The 21,352-nt window shown below is 32.0% G+C and overlaps 2 protein-coding genes across 5 annotated transcripts in view; both read right to left on the reverse strand.

Moving 5' to 3' along the window:
* The window catches only part of LOC135130268 (secretory phospholipase A2 receptor-like), an 81,424-nt gene extending 71,392 nt beyond the window's left edge, over nucleotides 1-10,032 (reverse strand). For all 4 annotated transcript variants that reach the window (XM_064057625.1, XM_064057626.1, XM_064057624.1 and 1 more), the window contains exon 1: nucleotides 9,874-10,032. The gene's annotated coding sequence lies outside the window, so the exon portion shown is untranslated. The remainder of the gene's footprint in view (nucleotides 1-9,873) is intronic.
* A 5,361-nt stretch (nucleotides 10,033-15,393) lies between these two features.
* LOC135129893 (uncharacterized) lies at nucleotides 15,394-19,946 on the reverse strand. Its single transcript, XM_064057163.1, has 6 exons — nucleotides 19,874-19,946; nucleotides 19,754-19,807; nucleotides 19,636-19,689; nucleotides 18,361-18,716; nucleotides 16,354-18,058; nucleotides 15,394-15,449 (listed from the first exon to the last, which is right to left on the reverse strand). Exons 1-6 carry the CDS (start codon nucleotides 19,944-19,946, stop codon nucleotides 15,394-15,396), a joined length of 2,298 nt encoding a protein of 765 aa, XP_063913233.1.
* Between the last annotated feature and the right edge of the window lie 1,406 nt (nucleotides 19,947-21,352).

Genomic DNA, 21,352 nt, shown 5'->3' on the forward strand with positions numbered 1-21,352 from the left:
GGAGTTGTTCTTGATCACATTTTCCGAAAAGGACTCTTATTAACATAAGTATATAAATAAGGCAATGAAATTCCTCTAAAGTCAACAAAAGACATTTAAAACGACATCAATTTAAATGTTTATTGCCCTTATAAATAATCAAAAAATCGGCGCCTGTAACGTTCACAAGATGTCTTAAAAATGCGGTCAAAATTTAGATAACATTGGAATTGTAAATTTGTGGTTTTGCATCTAATTTGAATGCAAAATAAAAATAATTCGACTATTTTTTTAACTCATCATTTGACATACTTGTGACATAGTCAACGTAATAAACACCCTTTCAATAAAATCAAATTTTCACGCTTTTCCAAAAAATCGACTAACAGCTGTTTCAGATTTTTGTCCAGGAAATCGTTACTGGTTTTAATCAACAGATCAACATTAGTATAGCGGGATATTGAAACTTGTAGGAACACCTCCAGAACCTGTACAAAATTTTAAGTCTGTAGAAATTTCGTCAAAATGAATTTTAAAAATATGAACGAGACCTTTCAAGAGATATATTTAGTTTATTATAAGATTGTTAACAAAAGTAAAAATTACAATAACAAAAATATCCTAGAGGATGTTGTGATCTTTGAACCATAGGCAAATGATAACGACATAGATTAAATCAGAAAAAAAGCGTTATTTTGTGCAGATAGCCATGTGTCTAGAAATTAAAATAATTTATACCACCGCATTAATCAAACATAAATTAGCCGACATTTACAAGAAGTTAAATGACTTGTTTTATTTTATTTTGATAATTAATTACTGAATAGAAAATTCGACTTTACGAACCAGCCAAAACTGGAACGATAGAATACATTGCTACGTGTTTTGATAAAAACAAACTTTTTGTTGTATATATGTACCACACCTTTCTCAAACCTCTTATTGAACTTTCATAGCACAATATATACTTAGGTATACTGTATAATGATTTAAATATATTTGTAGTTTTATGTTTTATGTTTTCCGTTTAGCGAAAGTCTAAGTATATCTGAACATGTATTTGAGATTTTCTGGTATTTTTATAAATAAATGTACCCGAAAATATGTTTGTTGTGGTTTACCTTAGCCAGTTTAATATATATTGGTGATTTATCGTACATCATAAAAGTTTAACTAGGTACATGTCGACTGAGCATACAATATTTCATGCCTGATATCGAAAGTAAAACGGGGAGAATAATTTGATAAAATATTTGTTGCAATTTCCTTGAAACATCCTTTTCTCGGAATTTCAAACAAAAGTGAATAGCAAGTACAAGTTTGTAAAATTGAACAAGTGTCGAACATTAACGTGCTTCTAAAAACAAGCATTATACATTAGCAGACGATAATTTTGAATGTCAGGTATTACGAAATCTTAATTTTGAATGCAACTCACGTGTCTTTCAAATAAGAATAATATAATTAAATTAATTTTCCTACGGTACAAAAGTGTTACGAATGGACAACATATCTAATATTAGCGAAAATGGTATAAATCAAGTGATGTGATTATAGAAAACCTAGTTTCCTCGTCTCTGAAGCACAACCAAGTCTTCTTACATGTTAGAACGCATTCATCAACAAAGACTTGTTTATTAATTTTTGCAAGGGTAAATATTTGAATTTTGATAAATGTAATCCACATACAACCATGACGTTACTCTATGCCACGAATATCAGCGAAATTAAACGGCCATTTGTAAAATAATAAATAAAATTATAATGACTGTTTCCGAGAAGAATGAAAACATATTTAAATCGATCCATGCATTCATTATTTTTGAACATCCTTGCAGACAGTCACAAAGATTAAATCCATTTACTAAAATATTAGCAGGACGTCATCCAATAAACATTTATTTACGTAAAAATCGTTTTAGATGTCTTCAAATTTTGGAGCAGATTATTAAAATAACTAACTGCAACTAACATAATAAACAGGCATTGCCTCAGCATGCGTTCAGATGTCGATAGTAATAATAATACGAGTACAATAAAATTTTGTTAATATTCTGTAATCACTAAAACAATTTAATGTTTTATCAAAAAATTTAAACAAGTTTTTTACGATAACCCCTATGCGTTAAAATAAAAAGGGGGCTGGATTATTACTTTACAGATAAAGAAATTTTGATAAACCTAATAACAACAATACTATAAATTTTGTACTCAGACTTTTGGGAAAGTTCCATAAATTGACTGCATCCTATATAAACAATTGTAAAAAATTAAAAAATAATATTTAGCGAACTGTTGTTTGTGATAACCTCCATACATTAATACATATATAGATAAGTAGTAGCAGTAACAATGTAAGAAGCTAAATGATATCCTATAAATGTATTTTGACAACCTATAGATTTTTTTGTGTTTGTCTACGACACAGAACTTTTTTAATGACACTATACATTTTTTAGAATTCTTTAGAGCTTGTTTTTCTAAATTCATTAACGTATAATACTTACTTGAATCAGTTAAGCACACATTCTCCGCCTGAATTTTATCTTTTTTCAACACATGCCGCTTATGGATGCATTACGGACAGCCTACATATTAAACGGCATCAGTTTTGTAAACACTACATACGCAAGATTGAGTCTGGTTTGAAAAAGAAACAAAACATTTTATTGTTCAGAAATGGCAAGGTTATGCCTGTCTTTCTACCGAGTTTTCTCATTTAAAATTGTCCCGATTAACAGTATTTCTCCAAAGACACGTACGTCAATTCCGGCACGAGATTTGATCAGTAAAAGAATAGACTGATCTATTCTTGATTTAATTAATAAAAAAATATAGATAATAAGAGTCACAGTTTAATGAAATAAAAAAAAATAGATTTTTTGTGAAAATTTGGATATCTAGGGAATAAATTCAAACATTAAATTATATTAATATATAATTGTTTGAGATGACGTCATTGAATTCTTGTGGGGATGATTAGCCAAATTTTGGACTCGATTACAATACTTCCTTCTATGAAAACATTAGAAAAATGTGTGAAAAGACGAAGATGCAACATAGTTAAGAACAAAAATCGGCAATCTTGACCATAACTGAAGAAGAATTAAAAAGATGTTTAGGACACTTCAGAGATGTAGTGACTGTGGACAAAAAGAGTTAGAGATATAAAATACTAGATATATACTAAAATTAAATATTCAGGTAAAATCCCCAAGTAAGGAAGAAATAATAAAAATAATTACATGTTAAGACAATTAAAGCGCCAGGAATAGACCCAATTGCAGGAGAACTACTGAAAGCTGACAAAATAACCAACGCAGAACTAATTTTGTCACTTTTGATAAAAATCTGGAATGAAGGAAAAGTTCCCATGGAATGGCTTGAAAAAATATGAAGGGAAGATCTAAAGCGAATTTAAAATAAGAATGAGAGTGAGACAGGGATGTGTCTTATGACCACTGTTATTCTAATCGTACTAGATAAAGTTATAGAAAAAATGGTAAAACTTTGTCGCAGTGGTATAAACTGGGACTACATGGATAACTAAAAGAACTTAGATTTTGCGGATGAGATATCATGCTGGAAAATTAAAAAGTGATGAATCAAATAAAGTTGGGTTAATAATAAACAAGAAAAAAACAAGTTAATCAGTGTAGCTCCTTTTACAACTAAAGGAGGGGTTAATAATACAACTTATCAGAATTTTTTTGTAATATGACTGGTTAAAATAAGTAGTACATACTTACTAAGTTTCAAGAAAAGTTGTAAAATTTATTTTGTTAAAATGTTATACACTCCGTCAAACCGCAGATACAGGAGCATATCACCAAATATGTTTCAAATGAGATGACGTCATCAAATCCTTGATGGAAATAAACAGACAAATTTTAGTTACCGTAGTTTGGGGTTAATTAGGACGGAGAATCGCCTATTTTTGTAAATAATTAATTAATTACTTTAATTAAAATTAAAGAAAAAGAAATTAAAAAGTCTGCACCTTTTTCTATCCAATCACGAGATTACGGTTTTTATAATAATGTTCAATATTTTTTTATTTGTATATATAGTGTCCAAATTAACACCCATGTGTTGGAATACTTCGGACAAGCTTGAAAATGTAATATGTGGACGAAATTATTCACATAGTGTGCTAAATTCGAACACCATAATATAAAAAAAATATATTCATGTTCAAAATATTTTTGTGCCATATAGATCACACATAAATTGGAAAATCGTATTTATTTATAAAATAATAAAACGAAAAATATAAATCATCAAAAAACAAAAAAATTATTCCGATGAACTGTACAACGCAAATATCAATTTATTCAATGTTGTTAATATTTGCTGGTAAATTTTTAAAAGTCCAACGATTTCTTGGGAGATTCTTTGGCGTAAGCTTTTTAGTAATTTCAGTCTTCATGACAAGTCCTTCGTCACTTTTCTTAAGAAAATAAAAATACTGACATTTTTCAATCTTTTTGCGAAGAAAAGTAACATTATAAGAACCGTCTATCACATCTTTAACTTTGGCAACAAAAAAGGGAAATTGTCGTTTTCCCTAGCAAGGAGCTTTGACAATGATAAAATCCAATATTCTCTATGTTTGCACTTGAATAATTTTTACTATGGAGTGCTCCTACATTTTGCGATTAACATTTTTTAGTAAAATTATAACCAGATTATTTTGCAACAAAGTTAGGTTAGTTTTAGAGCATGGCACAGTGTAGTAAAAATAATCTTAATTTATTCGCATGCAAATTAATTTTTTATTAATTATTGCTGTTGTTTATTAGCACCAAATGAAAGCTAGAAACGCATTATTTCGACTAGCGTTGTTAAAACTTCTTTAGAACCTCTTCAACAGGATGTCGTTAATTTTACAGATGTACAAAAATCCCAAATGTCCGAATTTACAAGACTTGTCCGAAATAACCCCAAACTGCGGTACCGTTTTACCAGTTATTTACGTGATATTCTTACAATATGTACAGGGTTGCTATAAATGATTATAGGGTCGCAGTAGGTCATGTAAACGTGCCGTCTCTTCGATTTGAACCGTACTAAATGCCCAAGGACGCATTTGTATAATTGGTTGCCTGAATGCTTCATAACTTTTTAAAAAATAAAACTACTTCATTACAATAAAAAGAAACAAATTTATTGCTATTAAAAATCACAGTAAATGTTGAAAATGTGCACCATTTTGTTCAAGGCCTATTGTTCAATTTCATGTGGCAGAAACTCCTGACTGCAAAGGAAATTTTGTCAAACATTTTTTATTTCTCTGGGAAACTGAAAAAAACTTTCAGTTTCTTAGTTTTACAATTTTGGCAGTTTTCCGATTTCCCAATTATTCGATTTTTAAAAACATCGAGAAAATAGATGTTTATTTTTTTTAATTTTCGATTTTTGATTTTTTGTTACCTGGTTTTTGGAAGGGAGTAAAAAGTAATTTTGATTAGCGATTCGCCCTGTTTACCGTAACTTTAAAACATTTGAAAATTTTGTTTCTAATTTTCAATTTTTGGATTTTTCGATTTTTCAAAATTTTTTTTTAAAAAATCTAAAAATGACAAATCGTGAAAAGGAAAAATTTTAACTTGAGAAGTTGAAAAATTAAAAATTAAAAAGTTTAAAAATTGTAAAATTAAAACTTGAAAAATTAGAACATTGGAAATAAAAACTGAAAATTGTCAAACAAATTATTATGAAATGAAATATTCCAAAGTCGAAAATCTATCAACTAAAAAAAAAGGAAAACTGGAATTTCGAATTCGATTTTATTTTTAAATGTGCTTTGTTTTTCAATTTTTCAATATTTGAGTTTTTGATTTTCCGATTATGCAGTTGTACAATTTTCCGATTTCTCATTTATCCGATTTTTCAATTAGTCATTTTTTGATTTTTAAATTTTTTATTTTTAGCAAGTACTAGCCCCACCCACCCAGCCTTATTTTCTTAGAGGATATGTCATTTGCCAAAATCAGTCTTATCTTGACAAGTACTAGCCCCGCCCACCCACCCTTTATTTTCTTGGAAGAGTGGGTCATCAATTTTTCGATATTTCATTTTTTGATTTTTGATTTTTTTATTTTTAGCAAGTACTAGCCCCACCCACCCAGCTTTTATATTCTTGGAAGAATAAGTCATCTGCCAAAATCAGTCTTATTTTGGCAAGTACTAGCCCCCCGCCCACCCACCCTTTATTTTCTTAGAAGAGTGGTCATCTGCCAAAATCAGTCTTATCTTGACAAGTACTAGATCTAGATCTAGAAATATCCGAAGCATATGAGACGGGTTGTCAGTCTTTAATTTCAAGAAAATTTAAGAAAAGATACCAAAAAGCGTAAGAAAGCTTCAAAAATTGTTGTGTGAGAAGCAAGTGGTGATAACTGAAAAAGCTTTGGTGGCTTTTTTTTCTCAGAGAAGCTTAAAACTAAAGCCTTCTTGAAGCCTTTGCGGAGAGTATTCTATGCTTAAAAGTGCCATAAACTTAATAATGGTGTTGATACATCAAAATTCAAAAAACTATTGACATTTCCAAAGAACAAAAATATCATCCAAAAAAATCTAGAGTATTTACTAGAGACGAAATAAACAAATTTCTGTTGGAAGCTTCTGACGAAATCTATATGATGAAAATTTGTATGATAATGGGCCTTGATGAGGCCCTTAGGCGTGGTGAACTTACAAAATGACGGTTGATGACATTACGGGTCAAGATTTAGTTGTCATTGTTAATATACCTAATACAAAGGCACATATAAATTGAGCTTTCACAATTATTGATAAAGCCAATGAAAACGATATCTTTTGCAGATATGTATGTACAGTTAACTGTCGTCGATTTTTTAGTTCAAGGAAAATGTGTAAATCAACTTGTGGACACAAATAACCTCAAAATTTGCCGAATATTTAAAACTCCAAGAACCAAACACTGCCACCCAAAATTAACGCAAAATTTTAAAATTTTATTTTTTTTAGATAATCTTGTTATTTTTTTCACTAGCAGCAGTGACGCATGCAAATGTCGACTCGTTTAGTGGTAGCAAATTCAACTTTTGCGACCACCGGTTCAAAAAGAAAAATTGAGGTTATGTACGCAATATTTGATGTGATTATTTCTTAAAAAATGAACAAATGTGTGCTACAAACATTACTTGAGTATACGCATGGTAGTTGGTAGACGGTAGAAGATAAAATGATTAACTCAGCGACAAGTATAAACGGTTTTCTTTGTGTTGAAGATTTAGATTAAGTTTGATTAGAAATCAAAACAAAATCATGTTGCGTCAAAAAATTGAACGTTTATTTTTTCAGTTTATTGTCTTATGGTTTCTACTAGTGAAAAAAATAGTATATTAACCACGGTTGCAATAATAAGTTTCATGTTGTGAAAAGAAGTGTACACATACTAAAACAAAAAGGCAAAATGTAAGACCGCCCACCCACCCTATCCTCTTAACTCCAAAATATTTATTTCTTCATAAGAAATTAAAAACATGTTTTTGAGTATCGAAATATGGATTTTGCAATTAGGCTCCGCCCCTATATCCGCCAAATAATGAAAACTTCATTACTATTTCGGTCAGGGCAGGTATGGGTGGGGCTTAGTCTCATGTCTTACATGGTAATTTCTTGTAGAGAAATAATAACGATTTGGCAGTTAAATTCCGCTACTTTGGCTCTTGACGATTAAAAAAATCATTACAATTGAGATAGGGTGGGCGGGTGGGGCTTATATTTTGTCTTTTTTTTCTTAATATACGTAGTCGTTTTTTCAGAACAAGAAATTTAAAACATGTTCAAAATGGTAAATTCTTCGAGACAAATATGGATCTTGCAATTAAGCCCCGCCTCTCGATTTAACAACGAATGAAAAATTTATCACAATTGAAAATTAAGATCGGGACGGGTATGAGTGGGGCCTAATCGTTGGCTCGATAGCTCGATACTCAAAAAAATGTTTTTAATTTTTCGTAGAGAAATAAGGATTATGCAGTTAAGCTCCGCCTTCTTAACTCACGATGAATAAAAAAAAATCATCACAATTGAGATAGGGCGGGTGGGTGGGGTACATTTTTTTTGTTCTTAATATACAACGCAGTCGTATAACAACAACATATTAATGTTTTAATGATTACATCAATTAAAACATGTTTAAAATGATAAAACCTTTTAGACAAATATAGATCTTGCAATTAAGCCCCGCCCCTCGATCTGACAACGAAAGAAAAATTCATTACAATTGAGAATTGACATCGGGGCGGATATGGGTGGGGCCTAATCTTTGGCTTTATTTTTTTCTTAATTTACATAGTATTCGTTGAACAACACGATACTCAAAAAAATGTTTTTAATTTGTCATAGAGAAATAAGGATTTTGCAGTTAAGCTCCGCCCTCTTAACTCACGATGAATACAAAAAATCATCACAATTGAGATAGGGCGGGTGGGCGGGGTACATTTTTTTCCCTAAATATACTACGTAGTCGTATTTTCAGAACAAAAAACTTAAAACATGTTTAAAATGGTAAATCCTTCTGACAAATATTGATCTTGCAATTAAACCCCACTCCTCGATCCGACAACCAATGGAAAATTCGGATCGGGGCGGGTAAGGGTGGGGCCTGATCTTTGCCTTTTTTTTAATATACATAGTATTCTTTGAACAACACGATACCCAAAAAAATGTTTTTAATTTTTCGTAGAGAAATAAGGATTTTGCAGTTAAGCTCCGCCTTCTTAACTCACGATGAATAAAAAAAAATAATAAAAATCGACAAAAACAGCAAACTAATAATGAGTTGGAACCAAATTGCAAGAAACCAAAAAATAACATCTTATTTGATAATGCTTTAAACGTCGCTCAGTTAAGATTTAATAATTCTTCTTGATCAATTTCTTGCCACTCGTGCGTCAATCTAAGTGTTAGTTCTGGGAGGGTAGTAGGAGGGTGCTGTAATGTTTATATTCTTTTTCCCACTATGTCCCATAAATAATCGATGGGATTGAGGTCCGGACTTCGTGCAGGCCAGTTCATACGTCCGATTTCCACTTGTGCAAAATAAAATTTTAAACTATTGCGTTAATTTTGCGGGGCAATGTACAGATTTATTCCGTAACAAGAAATCTATCCATTTTTTTTGTACAATACTATATTTACAGACTGCATTACCGTTTCAGGCAAAAATACAGAATTCCCATAGTTTTGCATTATAATATGGCAATTTATAGTTAATAAACAATAATGACTACAGCAGTTCCTCATGATCATGCACAAGAAACATTTCATAAATTATAGATTGGAAAACTTACCTTACGCAAAATATTAAAAACTTGCAAACCTGGTATTCTCGGATGTTAATGTATCATTTTTAAACTTTACATTTTCAAAAATGTAATGACTGATTATAATAATAATCATTTTATTTTGACGCACGGACTTAAATGATTTTTGATTAGAAAATACTATAATTAATTTTTAAAATATTGTTTTCTCTCGAAAATCCCCCACTGGCAATTTTTCAAAACACAATGTCAGCTTTAAATAACCTAGATTAGTTAGTACTATGGAATTAATGCAGAAAAACCCATTTAAACAGCACTGGCTCGCCTAAAAATCTCATGGGAAAACTTTCGTAATTCCTGCTAATCGCATTTTTCATTCAACTTTACCGAACATTTTCGAACAGATATTGACCCAAAATTAGCACAATAACCGATTCCTCTACCCATTGAACGTAAACAACCTTGACTACAACATATCCATAAAATACAATTCCATTTTAGTCAAATTAAAAAAAGGCGAGGTGCAAATAACGAAACCGAACGTCAATGCCATGCAATCGTCGAAGTTTTTTTTTTCAGGATAAGACGTATTTACCGAGCCTTTGAGATCCGCTGCAGCATCAGTTTTTTCACTTGCGTTTTCTATTTACACACTCCGCGAAAAAGTTTAATGACACTTTTCCGTATAATTTAACAGAACACCGCGCTTTAAAATCGTTAAAACACTGCGGTACATGCGTTGGTTGCCCTCACTTGCCGGTGACTGACAATAATATCTTCTCGACTATGTTCGAGGCTATATTTTAATTAACAATTAGGATTGTTAAAAGGATATTAACATAATATATGAAAATAATGTTGGGAAAAAATTTAATTTAAAAATTTTAAGGTGTTGCCAAACTGCCGGACTGTCGGGAATCATAAAGGTCAGTGATACTTGATAGTTGTTTTTGCTTTGAAATTCAAGATTATGAATTTTTACAAGCGTCGAGATTTATGCGCCGGTTGAGAAATAAAGATAATGAAGATATGTCTAGTAATGCAAGCTGTAAATTATTTTCGGAAAATTAAATTTGTTCAGTACAGGAACAAACAGTTCCGTGGTCATTGAGCTTACGATTTTCGTAATGAGTTTCGAAAAAACATAACTCATTTGAAAACAAATAAAAAATATAAGATCGTTATCCAATATGAATAATGGCTGTTATTTTTACTTTCTAAACAGCATACCTCGAGAGAATAAAATGAAATTGGTTCTGCGTGTTTTACAGATTTTTTTCATACAACTTGCGCTAGAAGTGAAATGTAATGCACCAAAATAATTTTGTAAAGGATTTTTTTTTACGTCAGCGGAAGTACACAGAAATAAAAACTCCTGCGTTGCACATCATTTGTTCAATTTGTTTTTCACAGACAGTTCTTAACTTGTGTAAACATGGTGCTAAAAGTCTAATAAATCAAACCATTTCTGTTCTGATTTTTTAGGCGTGTTGACTGTTATTGTACACTGTGGGTGCATATTTTTGCACTTTAAAAAATTGAAATGTATTCACAGCTCAGTATGAGCGAAGTGTTAAAAATAAAATTTAAAACGCTAAAAAAATCTGACATAAATGAAGACATTAAGACAATATATGTGCCAGAAATGAAAAATTATTCAATATTATTACTTTCAACATTTCGCGTTTTTTTAACTCTCTGATTTTTGACATTCTGAATCAAGTTTAATTTTGATTCCTTGGCGTTTTGATTTTTATCACGTTCACATTTTAAAAGTCTGAACTTCCTGGTTGTTTGAAATTATTCCTGTTCGTTTATATCACCAAACTAGCTGAGTAAAAATTGGTCTAAGGTTATTTACTGACATCTCAAGTACATTACAACCTACCCAGCTTTATCGAAAAATTATAAAATCTGTTTTTGGGAATTTTACTTTTTTATAATAATCTCTATAAGTTAAAATAAAGACGTGTATAGGAGTATAGGATTAAAATAAAGGTATAAGCAGGCTATGTGTATGTTTCAAGTGAGTTGTTCTAATAATGATAAAAAATATTAATACATTAATAAACCACAAATGTAGACTCATTTTACATGGGATTGATTCCGCAAAATTTTAAAATGACGTCGTCAATTTTTTGTGCTTCCAAGATCTCAAAACATCTCTAAGATTTCAGAGCATTCGGTTTTGCATTTTAAAGTTAAATCGTAAAATGTTTCTTTCCAAAAATCTGGATGTTTAGGGTAAAAAATCAAAACGGTTTCATAATTCACATCTATAGAAAATGTTATTTTATCCAGTTTTAGTAATATTTACTACGAAAAATTTTGAGGTGATGCCATCACATCATTGGTGGAGATAAGTAGTCAAATTTCGGTTAACGATTTACCGTGTGCACAATATTCCTAAAACACATTTAAAATTTGGTAACTATTGGTCCATTCTCTGGGGGTCATGTTACGTCGAAAAAACATGAAACTATTAATTCGTGGAATGGATCCTTTTACAATAGTTCCTTAGCTTACCTTCGAGAGTAAGAAATTATTAGTCGCTTGAACATAGTCTTTTGGTTTTAGTTACAACCTCTTGCAGATAAAATTATACGCGTAAATAAGAATAACAAGGGTTGCAGGTTATATTAAGTCTAAAATAATAACTTATAGATTATGAGCAATACGTTAAATTGTTTGTATAAAATGGACAAAATATCGAAATTGAATAAATCTAGGAAACCAATTTTATCGTCAACAAATTAAGTCTAAAAACGTTGAAACCTTATTAATGATGCACGTAATAAATTTTCTGACCAGAATTTAGAGATGTGATAAGCGGTCTAAAATTAAGTAAATTAAGTCATTCCGTAGGTATACTTGTCCTATAAACAACGGAGGTACACAAGGATCGGTGCTCGAACCCGTATTATTTTTAATTTGTCTCAATGACTATCGGTATGTTTGAGTAATCAATCGATACTATTTCTATATAGCACTCTATTGAAAAAGTTGGGGATAATTTGAATGACACGATAGTGAGACATATTAGTTAGATTTGACATTGAACAGAAATAAATGTGTCGATGTGCTATTTATTTCCAGAAGACTACTCTATTTTTAATAAATTTTTGAGATTATGTGTCGAATAAATCCTGAAAATCCTCACATCTCGTAGAGTCCACTCTATTTTTAGCTCATCGGAGTTGTTCCGAAAAGATGGGGTTACTCTATGCAGTAATAAAATAATAATGAAACATGTTCTCTGTCCTAATCATTATTTTGCGGAAAATTAAAAAAAAAAGCTTTAATTGAGTAATGAAAAGTACGTAGTAATACCACACGACAATATCGTATTATTTTTACCTGTTAACAAAATTTGATAAAAAAAAAAATATGGGCCGATTTATTTGATCAGTGTGCTCAAAACCGGTAAATCCGATTTCCATACAGTTTCATAAAGCAATAGGTTTATCAGTACAAAAAAAGTATAAGTATTTGGTTCGTCATTTAAATACATGAGGAACTAATAACTAGGTAACAAATAAAGACATGTAGGCACCTACTATTACTAATATGACATTTCTATGACTGGTATTTGTAGAGCAGAGCGTTCACATCCGACACTCCTGCAAGTAAATGGAATGTAAAAAATGATCCATTTATTAAACTAGATCTTATAAAATTCCTGAACGTTATCGATAAACTGAAATTATATACTGTAGAAATCAGACCTAGCAAGTACAACTTGATAAGTATACTTAAGTATAACGTATATAGTCAGAATAACAATGACTGTATTAATAAATTACTAACGAATTTAAATTTTACGGTGCAGTCAAATATGAGTTTTATTTGAAATACTGGATGTCGGTTATCGTTGTTTTTTTTTTTATTAATTATTGTCATTTATAATTAAAATTAGGAAAAAAAAACTGTACATCGCATTTATTATTATTATTATTATTTTAAGTTTTTTCTATATTTCTTGAGAGCATGAAAGTGGCAGCGCATTTAAACCAGGTGCGACAACAGCAGTGCAAGAAAAATTTCTTAGAATTAAATTAATTCTATTACCAACTCAAACGGCATTTATTGATCACGGTGTATTTTACAACCGCTGGATATAAGCTTGCGCCATCTGTTAGTGTAAAGCTTATCATGTAGTTTGAGTCGCGCAATTAAGCAGTGCTCTGTAGGAATTGCAAAATTACTAACCTGTTTTTACGTTCTATTAATGCACTTGTTTAATAATAAATACGTAAAATGTAATATACTAATTTTTACATTTATAAAATATACAATATATTTTTCTACTAAAGTTAATAACTGTATTGTTGGTGGCCTATATACTAAAGAACAAAACATTCGAAATTATTTACAACATATTCCAGCAAATTCAACTTTTTGGAAGCATTTTTCATAATCAGTTAATAACACATTTCAAGAGTAAAAAAGATTTCATCTTTTCTTATTCGTGAAAATATGTATTATTATTATTGGCTACCTCTTCATAAATGTCATCTTCATAAAATGTTCGACATTTAGGCAACCAATATAACACTATTATAAAGAGAAGAATGTGGTGGGGTATTAATAATGTACAGTGTTTTTGAAATTAATTCCTTTAAACTGCACATTTGTAAAATTAAATTATTTATATTTACAATATTGTAATAACCCAAACTTCGCGCCTTTAAATTGACCTTGAAAAAGTTTGAAAGGCCCGCGAAAAATTCAAAAATTCAAAATTTGGCCTTGGCTGTGATCGTCTAACAAATAGGAACCTACGTTGTGTGTTTTTTTTTTGAAAAATGACGGGAAGACGTTCTTTCATACAATTGCATACACTGCGTGTGAGTTTAGAGCGCAAGAAATTATAGACAAAATTGTTTTGGAGAGGGGAGCACGGCACCCCCCCACAGGAGAAAAGACGCTGCGAAGATTTAGTCCTCAGCGCAAAAACCCCCTTTTGTTTTATTCCCGGACATATTACATTTCAAACATCTTAAGATATATGAAAAAAAGGGACACTCGCGAATTGACAGACATACACATATGAAAAACGAACAAACGCAAAATTCTATACATCTGTTTGGAATCAACGCAAATATTTGTATATCACAAATTTAATAAAACAAAGCAAAATCCGACTTAAGTAACTGGATGCAAATACACAAGTTATTACGGGCGTGTGGCGGCAGTTTTTTAAGGTTACGGCAGTTAACAGAAGCACAACAAAAGTACTCCTGGGGTGTTGTAACACAAGCGCAGTTTGGGGCTACCGGTCTGGAGCTGTTCTCCCCCCACGACGGTGATTCTATCTATCGCAAAGCCTACCCCACACGCATATCTCCATTACGAACGTGCCCTGCGGAACTAGGCCATTACGGTCGTCAGACCCGCAAGAGGATCTCGGCTATGGGCAGAAGCCGAGAACTTTACAACATCGGCGGCCGCCCCTGAATCTATCCAAACCTGTGGACTTGCACAGGTGACACGATGAATCTCGCCAGCTCGACTAGGAACCGAACTTCGCTTCTGCCACGTTTTCTGTGTCATTTAACCTCAATTCCATTTTTAAATATTCAATCTCTTATAACTCTGATATTAACAAGACCTGAACAAGTGTTAAAGTTTCAAAGAGCAATAAACAACATTTAGATTCGCCATAAAACCTTGTGAAATTTTAAACAACAAATAATTCTTATGTGAGATTAAAGTTGGACATCAAATAATTTATATAATAATAATAATAATAATAATATCCTTTATTGCCCAACAGGTTGTTACCCTATTACAGGACAAAATCTAAATTAAATGTTACGCACAAATCTATAATTAACTTAAAATATTATGATAACTACAATAACCAAATGTTAAACCCTAATATAAAAACCAATAAAATAATAAGTACTAACCAATTAAAGAAACTAATAGAAAAGAAATTACATTTTATCATTAAAAATATCATAATAAAATACATCAGCATCATGGCACATAGTTGTCAGCGGTGCTCTCCTAAGTATATTTGTTTTTGGTGTAGAAAAATCAAAAGTTGATGCATATCGAGAGTTCAAGCGTGGCACATGAAATTTTATAAGCGATAATATGTTGCTACAGTCTAAGCGATTGTGAATAAGCTTCCAAATAAAATGAGCACCATATTCTTTTCGACGACTAAAAAGCGATTGAAAATTATGCCGTCGCAGTAAATTGTCATAATCAACATGTCTAGGTGGGTATACTCCATCGATCTTGAAAGATAAATATTTTAGAAATCTTCGTTGAATTTTTTCGATGGTTAACTGATGACACACGTAATATGGGGCCCAGACCACACATGCATATTCTAACTTGCTTAGAACAAACGAAAAATACAACGTCTTAAGGAGAGAGAAATCGTTAAAGAATTTCGATGTACGCATTATAAATCCAAGGGATTTTGATGCTGATGATACTGTAGATTCAATATGGTTAATAAAAGTAAGATTTGAGTCAAAAAGTACTCCGAGATCTTTTGCTGAATCTGCTTTGAGAAGTACATGACCATTAATATTATATGATGAAGAAACTGACTTTATTTTGCGAGTAAACGTAAGAAAATAGCACTTATCCACATTCAAAGTTAAGAAATTAGACAGTGAATATTGAGCAATAATATTTATGTTATCCTGTAGAAGATTTACATCCATATCATTGAATACAGAGGAATAAATTTTTAAATCGTCTGCATATGCAAGTACAGGACATGTAAGAGATCTGAGCAAATCGTTAATAAAAACTATGAAAAACAGTGGTCCCAAATTGGAACCCTGCGGTACACCTGATGTCGAGACATATTCATACGATGTAAACCCGTTATAAAAAACATAGTTTATTCGATTTGAGAGGTATGACTTAATAAGAGCAATAAATGATGGTGCAAGACCAAAAGAACTAAGTTTGTTTAGTAGCAAGCCATGATCAACCATATCGAAAGCACTAGAAAAATCAGTGTAGACAACATCCACTTGACCAGCATTATCTAATTGCTCACATATAAACTGAGTAATAGTTATTAAATTTGTTATTGTGGACCTACCAGGTAGGAAGCCGTGTTGATTTGGGGATATATAGGGCTGAATGTGATTGAATATGGATTTGTAAATTACTTGCTCAAAAACCTTGGCAAAATTAGACAGAATTGCAATCGGTCGATAGTTTTTCAACTGGGTGTAATCATTTTTCTTGTGCACCGGTACAATTCTCGCACGTTTCCAACGAGTCGGAAAAGAAGAACTGGAGATAGCTTTATTGATGATTATTGTCAATGGTGTCGCTAAAGCATATCTTGCGTCGTGGATCAAAAAACTGGGAATTTGATCATCTCCCGCAGTATGTTTAATAGGAAAAGATGCCATAATTTTCACGACTTCCTGGTCAGACACACACATAAGTTTAAAAGATGGAAGATTGCAATTGTCATTGGGAGTCACATTTGAGGCAGGGTGATATATACTTGAGAAAACTTGTGCAAAGCCATTCACTATTTCTTCAGGAGTTTCAAACGATACGTCATCTTGATACATTTTACCGGGTATTCTTGTAGTACCTTGCTTTAACTGAAGATATTTAAAAATTTCACGGGGGTTATTACGAACTGAGTTTTCAACCTTCATTATATAATCTCGATAAGAAAGCGATATTTGTCTTTTACAAAGTGCCCGAAGTCTTTTATATTCTTCGAAGAATGAGTCTACATTTGATGATAACCACTTTTTTCTATAGTAGTCTTTAGCTTTTAGGTTAGAGATAATACTTGGTGTAAACCATGGTGGATAAGAAGCTTTGTGACTACAGGCGGCATACTGAGGCACGGAACAATTCAAAATGTTATATAGATGATCATAGAATGTGTCAAGCGCATCATCGACGTCAAGACATTTTTCCAGAAAAGTCCAGTCAATACTAAGGAGGTCATCATATAAATATAAGAAATTGGCTTTACGGAAGTTATACCTTGTAGTTTTTGCAGAGGGAAAGAACGATGCATTTGACTTAGACGGATATTCAACGTATAGTGACAAGGCCGGGTGATAAGAATCTTCTTTAACAAAGGGGTGTAGTTCTCGGCTTACAACAATTTTCTGAAGATTCGAAAAGACTAAATCTAGTCGTTCATTGTTCAAATTACAAATGCTATTATATTGATGTAGTTGAAGTGAGTCACAAAAACTTCGGAGTGATCTTACTTTAGGACAATTTGTATGCAAATTATTAAAATGGGGTAAGTTAAAATCACCAACCAACAAAATAGATTGGCCTACCAGAAGAACCTCAACAGCCTCAAAAAATAATTCATAGTCCGCAAGAGAGACCTGAGGTGGAATGTAACATGCTACTAAGAACAAAATATGTGAGTTGCACTGACATTTACAAATAATAAAATCAATTAGTGGAACTAAATTTCCAATAGCTGCAGTGTCAATTATTTGATAGGTTATTTTATTAATTAAACCAGCAACCACACCACCACCCATAGTACGAGCCACAGTGTCAAATTTTCTGTCGCATCTTACTACATTATAATTAGACGGAAATAATTCAGCATTTTTAACAGAATCATTCAACCATGACTCAGTTACAACTATTATATCAAAAGCAAGTTCACAAGCATTAACATAGAAAGTATGAGTTTTAGACCGTAATCCCCTAGCATTTTGGTAATATAAAGTAAGATTATTTAAGATACTGTTGGGCTTTTTCAGTTTAAAGTGGGCAGAGTAATAATCGTAGGAATACCATTTCTATATTTGATTCGTAGGTTATTTTCACCATTTGTTACGCGATTGTTCATCTCAAATTTCGTGTTTTTATAAATCTGAATTTGCATAGGGGTGCGATCAGAAGATACGGAAATACCAGCAAAATCATTAGAAGTTTTAAGAGAAGCAGCATTCTTTAATGCAGTGTTCACATTATTAATAGTAGGTAATATTACTTTAATAGGCCGACATCGATTTTCTTTTGAACCATCAAATCTTCCTAGTCTAAAGAAGCTTATTTGTTCTTCATTAACATTTAATGTGGAGAGAATTTTTGGTACTACAGTCTCATCTAATTGAATCTGTTCTTTATTTGATTTAACATTATCCTCCTTGCAACCATATATAATAATATTACATTTGCGTTTCTCCCTTTCAGCTACTTCTTGGACAATTTTTTCGGCCTCGAGTAAGGAAGCAGGAGAATTATGAGATTGTTGATCAAGGACAGTCGACTTCAAGGTTTTAATATCATTTTGCAACTCGACAATGACTTTTTTCAAATCAGTTATATTGTTTCCCAGTTGAACGCAATTTTTACAAGTATAGTTTAAACCAGAATGTTTGGTATGTATTTTCCTAGCCTCAGCTGCTGAGATATGATAGAAACATTCAGCAACAAAGTATTTGCAAAACAAAACTTAGCAAGGATTTATGAAACAAAAGATCTGGTGTGAAATGAACTTGTACAAATAGAAATATTCTGTGAGTTTAAAACTGTAGAACATGAAATTTACGTCCAATTAAAATTATACAACAACTAAAATTACTGAAGTTAAAACTGTGAGATTGAGAAATATTGTATGAGGTGGAAAATTGCAGAGTTAATAAAATTTACATGAGATTAATATTTGCCACACGTTATCAACGGTTCAAACAAAGAGTTTACGTTATGTCAAATTATATTATGATCTAAGTGATTGGTTACTTCAAATAGAAGAACAAATTACTTTGAGAGTTTAAAATACCGCGAACTGGTTACCCCAACAAAACGCATAATAAATAAACACAAAAATTTCCAACCATCGCTCCGAGGGAAAAAGCGTCTCGGTGATGTAAACTTTAAAATCGTTGCGAGGAAAAAACGTCTCGGTGATATTATTAATCTCTAGCGTCGCGAGGACGGACCTCTATGAATCTGTAGCGTTGTGAGGGCATGCCTCGATTAATTAATCAATCAATCTGTAGCGTTGTGATGGCATGCCTCGATGAATTAATCAACCTGTGGCGTTGTGAGGCATGCCCAGATGAATTAATCATGATAACGATGATAACCACCTAAGGGAAGAAAATATCATAACCCCTGCCAGTTCGCAGTATAATGAACTTGTTTAACTGCCGTAATGAACTATTAGCAATCTTGTGTGAAGAATTAAGAAGTGTTATACGTATATGCATCCAGAAGCTTATTCGTAATTAAACAATAAGGTGTTTTCCTGACTAAGTGAATTTCATGAAATCTTCTAGCAAGTGGTTTATTTAAATAATCCTGATTGTTAAATTGTGTTTGCACTAGCTGACTATTAAGAAAAACTAACTTGATTGGTGAATTTACAAACAATGAAACAAATTTACAGCATGTGTCTCGTGTCGACCGGAAGTCCGCATTTCTCCTATTAAAAGGCCGTAAGAATTAACCGCGCGGGTTGGGGACAACTGTATCATTATGAAAGTTACGATTGATTGTCGTTAAACAAAGGCTTCCTCCCGTTTTATTAACTACCAAACTAACTAATTTAAACCCAGCGCTTACCACGTGGTTACAGTCACACAAGCACATTCAGAATGACGGTACACCATGCAGCTTCTCTACCAACCTTTCACTCTGTAACTGAAATCTCCCTAGCGCTACGTGAATTAAACCCGACATGCATATTTGGTTGCCTATGTTTAACAATTTCCTTTTCGTGAAGAATTTTTTTTTTCAAATTCAAATTATTCAAATTATTATCCGCTGTTCATTAATTTCAGCGCGAAAACTTTGATTTAAATTCGGTCACCACAAAGTTAACACTTTTCAAGAATAAAAAAGATTTAATTTTTTTCTTATTCTTGAAAATACGTATTATTATTATTGACTATCAGCTACCTGCTGCTACCTCTTCATAAATGTCATCTTTCTAAAATGTTCGACATTTAGGCAACCAATATAACATTATTATAAAGAGAAGAATATGGTGGTATATCAATAATATACACAGTGTTTTTGAAATTAATTCCGTTAAACTGCACATTTGTAAAATTAAATTATTTATATTTACAATATTTTTAAAAATAAAAAAATAGACCTGATTCTAAAACAACAATGTTAACGAAAAAAATTTAAATAAAATAGTATTATTATCATGCCGTGCATATACAATTTTTTTCAACACCGACGACATGCGGTCCTATCCTTAATTTCGAAAAGAATTTGACATAAATTGAAAGCAACTGAGGAGCACCTGACGGAACTGAACCTTAGAGACAGATTCGCTTATTTTGGTAGCAACGTTGTTTATTTGCAAAAAATTTGTCAATCGAGATTTTTGGGTGTGCTGAAATGGACTTGGAAGTTCAGACGTTTGTTCCAAACGATATTGCTGAAGCAGCTGAAGCGATGACCAACAACTTGCTTCCAGAAAATTCAAGAAACTTGTATGACAAAGAGTACACGAAGTTTTGCATCTGGAGAAGTCAGAAAAAGGCCAGAGGCGTCAATATAATCCTCGCCTATTTGTCCGAAAAAGCAAATAATGTTTGTAGAGCTATTATTCAATGTTAAAGGCCGTTATTACATTGAAGGGAAAAATGATATAGGCAGGTGTGTACCTAAGCTGATAAAACTGATAGCTTCATTCTTACAGTTACCGGATTCTGCTCTCTACACAGGGCATTGCTTTCGCCGCTCCTCGGCGTCATTTTTAGTTGACGGCGATGGAGATCTACTAAGTTTAAAGAATCACGGTGGATGGAAGTCGTCTACTGTTGCGGAAGCCTACGTGGAGAAATCATTGACCAAAACAATACAAGAAGATTTTTTTTTGTATTGATGAAGCGGAGTTGTTGTTTATGAGCTGCTACCTGTCTTTTTATGAAGCGGCAGTTATATATTTCTTAACACCCTTGGGATTAAAAACAGTCATTACATTGTAGTGCGTGGGGATTAAAATGAGAGAAAATGGGTCGGTGTTGAAAAAAGACTGTCAATTTTATTTATATATCAAATTAGCATACTGCAATTTTTGGAGCGCTATGTTCCAAATATTGTCATCTACACAAATTTATAAATGTCCA

Source organism: Zophobas morio, unplaced genomic scaffold (genome assembly GCF_036711695.1).
Source record: "Zophobas morio isolate AGI-343-1 ecotype UQ-CSIRO unplaced genomic scaffold, CSIRO_AGI_Zmor_V1 ptg000017l, whole genome shotgun sequence".
In the NCBI taxonomy this organism is placed as follows: Eukaryota; Metazoa; Arthropoda; class Insecta; order Coleoptera; family Tenebrionidae; genus Zophobas; species Zophobas morio.